Source organism: Gobius niger (assembly GCF_951799975.1).
Source record: "Gobius niger genome assembly, chromosome: 7".
NCBI classification, from domain to species: domain Eukaryota; kingdom Metazoa; phylum Chordata; class Actinopteri; order Gobiiformes; family Gobiidae; genus Gobius; species Gobius niger.
The window spans coordinates 15,639,969-15,649,513 of NC_136858.1; the positions used below are offsets into that span (position 1 = coordinate 15,639,969).

At 40.0% G+C, this 9,545-nt stretch overlaps 1 protein-coding gene across 1 annotated transcript; it reads left to right on the forward strand.

The window, feature by feature from the left end:
* Nucleotides 1-805: 805 nt before the first annotated feature.
* On the forward strand, nucleotides 806-7,838 carry minpp1a (multiple inositol-polyphosphate phosphatase 1a). The gene is made up of 6 exons (XM_079559486.1): nucleotides 806-1,464; nucleotides 3,177-3,371; nucleotides 5,635-5,732; nucleotides 6,224-6,354; nucleotides 7,256-7,621; nucleotides 7,658-7,838. The coding sequence occupies exons 1-6, from the start codon at nucleotides 888-890 to the stop codon at nucleotides 7,725-7,727; spliced, it is 1,437 nt and encodes a 478-aa protein (XP_079415612.1). The 5' UTR covers nucleotides 806-887; the 3' UTR covers nucleotides 7,728-7,838.
* Nucleotides 7,839-9,545: the final 1,707 nt, after the last annotated feature.

The following is a 9,545-nucleotide window of genomic DNA, read 5'->3' on the forward strand; positions in this document are numbered from 1 at the left end:
TCCTGATGTTGAAGTCGCTTAGTATTGCTATGTCGACCACAATGGCTTTCCTCTGCTCTTTGTCCACCACCACAATGTCCGGGTGGTTCGCCATTACCATTCTGTCCGTCTGTATCTGGAAGTCCCACAGGATCTTGGCTCGGTCATTCTCGACCACCTTTGGAGGTGTTTCCCACTTTGACCTTGGGGTTTCCAGCCCATACTCTGCACAGATGTTCCTGTACACTATACCAGCCACTTGGTTATGGCGCTCCATGTAAGCTTTCCCTGCTTTCCCTGATATAATTTCTTATGTTTATGTATATCTTAATATGTTGATATAAAATTGTGTAACACAATATATACACAAAGATCTTCTCCTCCACACTATGCAATAGAATATGACTGTCAGACAGAGATTACGTTCATGAATCAGGAGGGGGCGCTTATGCGCCGTTATACCAAGTCTGAGGTAGAAGAAGTAATCAAAATGGCGCTGGCTTTGGGCGAAATCAGGCGAAATTATAAACAAAATAGTTTTATTAAGTGCCACATTAACGTAGTTTGTTCAAGTAAGCCCGTCAATAATCCGGCCGAGTATATATTTCATATAAGCGGGCGTCAGAAAGACACTTTGGCCAAGTTTGTACTCTAGTTGGACAAAGTTGATCCAACTTATCTGGCAACCTAAATATATACAGTGTACCCAACTTAACTGTGTTTTGTTTGATTTTCTCTCAATATAACGCGCTCTGTAAGTCAGGACAAATAACATACGCAACTTTTCAATGCTTATCACACTTTAGCCTTTGCCTTTTTGTAGTCGTGAACCCCTGACGTCACTCCGTGTTGAAAGGGGTCACCAGCACCACAGAGGAAGAGCAAAGTACATAGATCACATAACTGTCATGCCCACCTTTTGGAAGCTCGCTTTTTTAGCCTTAATATCCCTTCTGTACTTGTGTTACTCTCGCGTGGACTCATCGGATGTTTCCAGTATCCCCACAATCGCCAAATACTTCAGCACCAAAGGGAGGTATGAGGAAGTGAACCCGCATCTTCTGGCGGACATTCTCGCTGTAAACACATCTATTATTCGGCCTCCTTCGCCACGATGTCGCGCGATCCACCTGACCGCCATCATCAGGCATGGCACCAGGTATCCCACGACCAAAAACGTGAAAAAGATGCTCACGTTTTACGACATTGTCAAAAACTCCTCTACCAGCGATGCGAGCTGGCTGCGCGAAATACGAGAGGAGTGGAGGATGTGGTACACGGAGGACATGGATGGGAGGCTGGTGCAGAAGGGCAGAGAGGACCACAGGCATTTGGCGGTGAGGTTGTCCAAAATGTTCCCCTCCCTGATATCAGAGGAGAACCTGAGAGGGGGGAACGTCACGTTTATCACAAGCTCCAAGCACAGGTGCGTCAACAGCACCCTGGCCTTCAAGAGAGGACTGACAGAGCTGTGGGACATCCGAGGTAATGAAGCAGTGCATGTAATAGCCTTCTATAACAGCAGTCAGACAATAATGTGATAAACTGCCTGACATACAGAAGTGGGTAGTGTCAGGTAATTACACACTAATAACTATTATGACTAATAATAAACAATATTCTATGTCTTGTTTTGCTTGAGTTTGACTTCTCTTCTCATTCTGTCTGTAAGTCTAATTGTTTAAAGGTTTGTGTTATTGACACAAGTAGGCTATCTCATATTGTTCTATACTTCATATAGTCTAGTTGAGTTCTTGTTGAACGCTTGAGATCATGTCTCAACATATAAATTATCTACTAGTAAGAGCTCAGAGTAGAGTTGCTGCTCCTTCACGTCGAAAGGAGTCAGCTGAGGTGGCTAGGGCATCTGTTCTGGATACCTCTTGGTCGCCTGGATGGATGGATGGATGGATGGATGGATGGATAGGGCTGGGTGATATGAACCAAGTCATATTTTGATATATTTAGGGTGAATATCAATATATCCCGATATTTTGAAATGAAATGTTTAGTCAAAGTCAAAGCCAAATATTAGTAGTTTTATTGAAACCTCACTACCAAATGTAAACATAAACACTGTACAACAAAGCTCCGTAAGGTGCACATTCAATTAAAAAAGAAAAATCTTAAATAAAAACAGCCTATAAAATAGGTCAATCTTTTTCTGAGGGCAGCATTTATATATAAAGAGATAACAAAATAAAGTACTCAGTTTGTTTTTTTAGCATCAGCTTGAGATTACCTGTTTCTTTTTGTTAACTTCATAGCATATCAGAACAGTCTCAACCCGTTGCACAAGAAAAAAACTCAATAGAGATGTTCTTTTGATAAACAGTTTTGCTATCTTGAGGTAAACACTAGAAGCCAGACAAACGTGTCCTCCTTTATTTGAAGATTTTGTGCAAGAAACACCAGCCTGTCAGCGGCATCCGGCTTCAGGGAGGCTCTGTGGGAGGTCCCGATGTTGCCACTGCAGCTGAAAAATGTAGGGTAACCTAACCCTAAAATTGAACTATATCGATATACTGTAATGCGACATGGTCTAATTCCATATCTCACTTAAAAATATATCAATGTATCTTAAATAACGATATATCACCCAGCCCTATCTACTATTATAGTCAGTACTTTTCCCCTTTTCTCTAAACTCAACTACTAAGTATTTCTGAATGGCTAATTTTACTGGCTTGAAAAGTGTTTTTTAGCTCTTACCACCTCTGCTAAAATACTGTTTGTATGCAACAGGATGTCATTGCCTGATCAACACTGATATTAGTAGATGAGGAAGGACAAAGTTACCACGAGAACTGCTGTTTTAGAGACACTCTGAGCCTGATAAGAGCAAAAGAATTTGTGCTGTCAGTCGATACATGTTTTAATCCTGATTAATCCCACTTGTGAAATTTGATTGATCTCGTTTAATTTTTCTCTAATAATTATACATTACTAATATCAATAAAGTATTTGCTCACATTTCATCAACATAATATTTACCGTTTCATAATAATAATCAGGGGTGTGTTTGGTCATAGCATTTGATTCATTTAATTAATCGCGATGATTTTTTTTTTTTCTGTTAATCGTGAGTTAAAGCTTTAACTTTGAACAGCCCTAAAAATAATATACAGCCGTTAATTCATTCACCCTGATCCCATACTGAGCTTCTCTCTGTAACCTGTAATCTTTTCAATCTACAGATATAGAGGTTGACCATGCGGAGAACGATGCTCTTATGAGGTTTTTCGACCACTGCGCCAGGTTTAAAATTGAAGTCAATGACAATCCTAAAGCCCTACCAGAGCTGGATGAGTTCAATGAGGGCCCAGAGATGAGGAGAGTACAGGAGAAGATTGCAGACCGCCTCGGGGTGCCTTACAGTGACATCACAGACGGTAGGAATTATTAGCATTCAAAAAGATAATCACTGTTTAGCTACACTACACACTTTCCTTCTGTTTACAAGGACATATCGACTTACCTTAACGAAAACAGGAACGATAACTTTAAAAATCACACTGGAACAAATAGTTGTTCAAAATGATGCAGGATTTGAGAGCGTCTTCCACATTTTGGTGATGCGTTGCAAATTTGGCTGGTCAGGCAAGTCACTGGTTAGTTCAATCAACATCATTAGAGGAGAACAGTTTGTACAGTACGTTTAGTCACTCAATCAATCAAATGTCTTTATATAATGATTTGCAACCACTTGATCAAGGTGAAGGACAAAGATTGGCCTTGGACGGGGCAGTTGTTGTTGCGTAACTTCATTAGCAGAGAGTTCCAGAGATTCGGATCCATCAAGGCTAAGGAACGGTCGCTCCGCTGTTAGCACGAGGACCGTGGGACCACCAGGACTTAGAGTAGGATTTTTAACAGAATTTTGACGCGAACCTGGAGTACGGGACAGGAGTGATGTGGGCGACCTCCACTTTCCTCACTCACTCAATCTGCCTGTAATACAAATGACTGTGTGGACATTGGTCTAAAACAGGCCAATTGTTTTTAATGTATTTATTGTAGCACGTGTTGATTGTGATGTTGTCTGCTTTTATTGGGCCCGTTCTGGCACTTCCTCTGCAAGTGAAGTTCCTAACGGATAAGTAAAGTGAATTTGAATTCAATTTGAATTTGACTTTGTAGACATACAGGAGTGGACTGGGACTGAAAAACAGCCCTGGACTCTGGCCAGCCTGGCCCAAATTGGCGTAAATGTGACACTTCCACAAATACATATGTTAACCTCTTACCCCCCCCCCCGCCTTAACCGAGAGCATTTTCTCCAGTTCGGCTTTGCCCAAATCTAAAAGCTTCTTGACTGAAGAGCAACACTGTAACGCCTCATTTGAAAGCTCAAATCTAGAAAAGTGACGGTAACTTTTTGTCACGTCGTCGCTGCATTTTTGTCATGTTTTTGTTGCTTTTTCATTGCTTTGTCGTCACGTTTTTGCACATTTTGTTGTGTTTTTGTCGCTTTTTTGTTGCTTATCCAGCACATTTTTGTTTTTTGTTTGCTTTTCTTTTAATCCCTTAACTCCCACCTGAACCGAGCACATTTTCTCCAGTTTGGCTTTACCCCAGTCCAAAAGCTTCTGGAAAAAAAGCTGTGAAAATAGCAACAAAACTGAGACGAAAACAATGATGGAAATGTGACAAAAAAAGTGAGAAAATGTGGATGAAAAAGTGGCAAAAATGTCACAAGAAATTGATGAAAATTTGACGAGAAAAAGACAAAAAATTGACATAAAAATGACAAAAAATTTGACCAAAAAATGACAAAAAAGTTACAAAAATTAGTTGAATATCCAACAAAAAAAATGATGAACAATCTGATGACGTGAGGAAAAAGATCCTCTCGGTTCAGGCGGGAGTTAAGAGGTTAAGCTTTTAGATTTGAGTAAAGCTCGGTTTCGCCCGGGGGTAAGGGTAAGGTAAAGTGAGGGGCCAGACCGGTGGCCCTAGAGCCGGTGGCCCTTCTGTGCTCTTCCAGACATATGGCCAGTCCGCCCCTGTAGACATGCGTTGTAGACCTGGTTAGAGGTTTACCCCAATGTTGTCGAGGGCTTTGTTTGTGGGAACTGACAGAGCTGCGGATTGCTTTTTCAAGGTCGTTACGGCTGAGGAATAGTCAACAGGCGAAGCTGAGTCAGTCTGTTTATTTACTTTGAGATTACTGTTTAAAGTCACTCCAAGAATCCGACTGCAGGCCTGAGGTGGTTGAGTGTACTTTTTGAAGGTATTTGTCCATTGAGATTTAACTTGATGTTAGTTACTATGATCAGTATTAACAGTATACCGAGAAGGCCTGATAGGAGTAGCAGTAATACATTGTGAGTCGCATTCACCTCTGTAGCAAGTATTTCTAGTATATTTTATCCTATTAAAATTCAGCTGTTCTTCTACCACGTCACTCACCATTGTTATTTGTTGAGAATGAAAAACCAGGCCTGTGTGTCGATGAATCAATTCTGTTTGTTACTAATTCATCTTTTAGGGAACTGAACTAACCACCTAGATGATTGAGAAGACAAAAGACATGCTTTTTGTTGGACACTAACCATTTAGTTTTTTATTCATTCTATTAATTCATTATGACATGACACATGATGCTAAATGTGCTGCTGATGTTGTGGATAATTGATTATCATTGTCCCGCAGAATCAGTTGAGGCTGCGTTTTACTTGTGTGCGTACGAGTTTGCCATCAAGACGGTCAACTCCCCATGGTGCCAGCTTTTTGATGAAGTTGATGCACAGGTATTTCGATCACTTATTTTGAAAAGCAGATTTGTTATCCCTGTATATGCTGGTTGATTGCTAATCTATAACTGAATGTTCTTTGTCAGAATGTCTTGTGAGAGATGACGGATATTTTCTTTTCTTTTTGATGTGAGACTATGAAGCTCAACAGTCTTGATCATTTTTCCCTGTGGTCAATCGTCACCACATCGGTGATTAGCTTTGGTTTGCCTTTAAACTTGTAATGTTCCGGACCATGAATGGTCTTCAAAGTGAGCAAGACTGCTGAGTTCCATCGTGTGAAAATGGAGGACTATTCTTTACCTTGTTTGCCCCAGTGTTCTATCCAGTCAATAGAAATCCGTCTTATCTGCATTTACAAAGAGTTTATTGTGTCTATTGTTACAAAGCTGACCCAACTCTCAGGTAACTCGCGGGTTCTGCATGTACAATTTTTAAATGTCTTCTTTACTTTCAATCCCCCCTCCCTCCCCCTCTTTTCCCCATAGGTAATGGAGTATGCAAACGATTTGAAGCAGTACTGGAAAAGGGCCTATGGTTACGATATCAACAGCAAGTCCAGCTGTATTCTCTTCCACGACGTGTTCAGTCGACTTGACACGGCAGTACAGGAGAACGAGTATGCACACCTTCTTACACTGATTCGACTGTTCCATCCAGCCCAAAGAAAGTTAATAATAAAGTAGAGACGGGGAATTAACCCACACCTGCTGGTTACACAGCGGCATGGAGGCGGAGTGTCGTCTAGTTGTGCTCCTACATCGAAGCAAGGAGGTCCCGGGAAGTGGCAAAAACATGAGGGCATATTTATGAACGTATTTAACATCTTAACCACCACCGGAACTGTCCAATTTGGCATTACCCAAATCTAAAGATTCTTGAAAAAAGTGTCAAGATCGTGACAACAATGAAAGGAAAATGAGGAGAAAACACAACTAAAAAGTGACCACAAAAAAAAAGAAAAAGTGACATAAAAGTGTTAAAAAAGAAAAAGAAAAAGTGACACAAAACCTATGAGGAAGTGACAAATAAAGTGACAAAGAAACTATGAAAAAGTGACAAATATGTGTTAAAAAAAAAGTGACAAAAAAAACTATGAAAAAGTGGCAAAAAATGATTAAAAAGCCACAGAAAAGCCACAAAAAAGTATGAAAGTGACAAAAAAAATAAAATAATCAAAAACACAATAAAAAGAGCCTCAAAGGAAGCAACAAATGAGTGACAAAAAAGTGATGAAAAAGTGGCAAAAATCCAGTGACAACACGCTGTTAGCTTTTAGATTTGTACTTGGTTAAGGTGGGGGGTAAGAGGTTAACTAATGTAATCATGTTTTAAGCATACTTACTTTTTATATGTTAGCCTGTTAGGCCTTTTTTTTTTTTTTAAGACTGCCTATTTTTGCAGTTCGCCTCATCTCCCATCCGATTTTTTTTGTGTTGAATTAATTGCACTCTGATGAATATGTATTTGTATATATGAATATATCCAATAAATATCTCTTTGTTTATATCTTTTGTCAGGTCTGGGGGAGTGAGTGAAGTGGCGACGATCCAGATTGGCCACGCCGAGACCCTTTTGCCTCTCCTCACGTTACTGGGCTTCTTCAAGGACAGTGAACACCTGATGTCCGAAAACTACGCCACTCAGACCGAACGCCGTTTCCGCACTAGCCGCATGCTGCCTTACGCTGCCAACCTGGTCCTGGCGCTGTACGACTGTGGAGACGGGGAGCTCAGAGTGCAGCCGCTGCTCAACGAAAAGGCTGTGGCTTTTCCCGGCTTGAGTGACACACAGAGCTCAATGCCTCTGTACAGAGATGTGAAGGAGCGCTACAGAGAGCTGCTGGAGGGCTGCGACTTTGAGACTGAATGCAAACTGTTCGAAAGGTTGAGTCAGCCATTTGTTTGAGAATGAACAAATAGCAATGATACAGAATGCATTTTTTTATATTTGCAAGTGCTTTCCATTAATATTGGTGCTGTTGGCAAATAGGGAAAATGGAAATGTGCCTGCTTACACCAAAGTCATATTACTGCTAAACATGTACATGTATTACTACCTTCTCCTATACCTTCATGGGCTTTGTTTAATGCAGAAAATTTTCGAGATCCTCAACACAAGAAGCAGAAGATCAGTCAATGTGTGAAAGCTTTTTTTTTTTTATCCCCCCACCAAAAATGGAAGTCATTTAGCACATTACTTGAAACATGTGCCTTAGTGATGCTACTCATATAATATAAACTATTTATGCTACAACATCTTTTCCACCAATTAAAAAAAACATGTACATCATCGCCAGTTACACCTCTGCTGTTTCTAGTGTCACAACACAATGACTGGTGTACTAAATACTTTTCTTACACAACCAAAGTACATGAGTAGTTGCACTATACCCACTATACCTGTGAGTGGATTGTATTTCCCACTCGAGAGCCAGACAGGAGCAGTATTACCACTACAAGCCTTTTGTTCGTTGGCCTAAATTTACCTTTTAGATGGGGACAGTGATAATTCATCTGGGCTACGATGTGTATTCCATGGCTTTGTATTGTGTATATTTTTGTGATGGACTCAAAAACCAATAAAAGGCAATGGACCGACTGCATATGATGGAGATCTAGACGTACATTTCAGTGTTTTTTGTTGTCAATTCAACCACATGCAAAGCACATTCACAGATTTGTTTTTTTTCTTTACTCTGAAACCTTTAACCTCTTAACCCCCACCCAAACTAAACACATTCTCTCCAGTTCGGCTTTACCCAAATCTAGAAACTGCTCAACTGATCCTACCTTTGTTGTCGTGTTCTTGCCGCCTTTTTGTCGCTTTGTTGTGTGGCTCTTTAGTCTCTTTTTTGTTGGATCGTTGTTGCTTTTCTGACACGTTTTTGTCACTTTTTTGAAGCTCTTTTGTCGCTTTTTTGTCACATTTTTGTTCCCTCATTTGTTTTTGTTTTTATTGCTCTTTCGTAGATGTTTGTGTTGCTTTTTCATATTTTCATATTTCATATTCTTGTTGCGTTTCCGGCACTTTTTTGTCGCTCTTTTTTGTGTTCGTTTTTTTTCCATCACATTTTTGTTGCTTTTTTTTTTTACATTTTTTGTGGCTTTTCCGGCACAGTTTGGTCTCTATTTTGATGCTTTTTTTTCCAATACGTCTTTAGATTTGGATAAAGTCAAACTGGAGAAAATGTGTAGGCAGGGGTTAAGAGGTTAATGTACGTACAGTGCCTCTCGAAAGTATTCACACACCTTGAACTTTTGTACATTTTGTCATGTTTACAACCCTAAACATAAAGATTTGTTTACTGAACATTCACACACAAGTAACCGACAACTGTGAAGTGAAAGCTAAATGATACATGATTCTGTTATTTTTCAAAAAATAGAAAAGTGAAAAGTGGGGCTTGCATAAGTATTCATACAGCATGAATGAATACTTTGTGGAACCCCCTTTTACTGCAATAACAGCAGAAAGTCTTTTGGGGTTTGACTCTACAAGATTTGCACATGTAGAGACTGACATTTTAGCCCATTCCTCTTTACAAAACAACTCAAGCTCTGTCACATTAGAAGGAGAGCGTTTGTGAACAGCAGTTTTCAGATCTTTCCACAGATTTTCAATAGGATTTAGGTCAGGACTTTGACTGGGCCATTCTAACACATTAATATGTTTTTATTGAACTATTCCATTGTAGATTTAGCTTTGTGTTTAGGGTCATTGTCCTGCTGGAAGGTGAATCTCCGCCCCAGCCTCAGTTCTCTTTCTGACTCCAGCAGGTTTTCCTCCAAAATGTTTCTGTATTTGGCT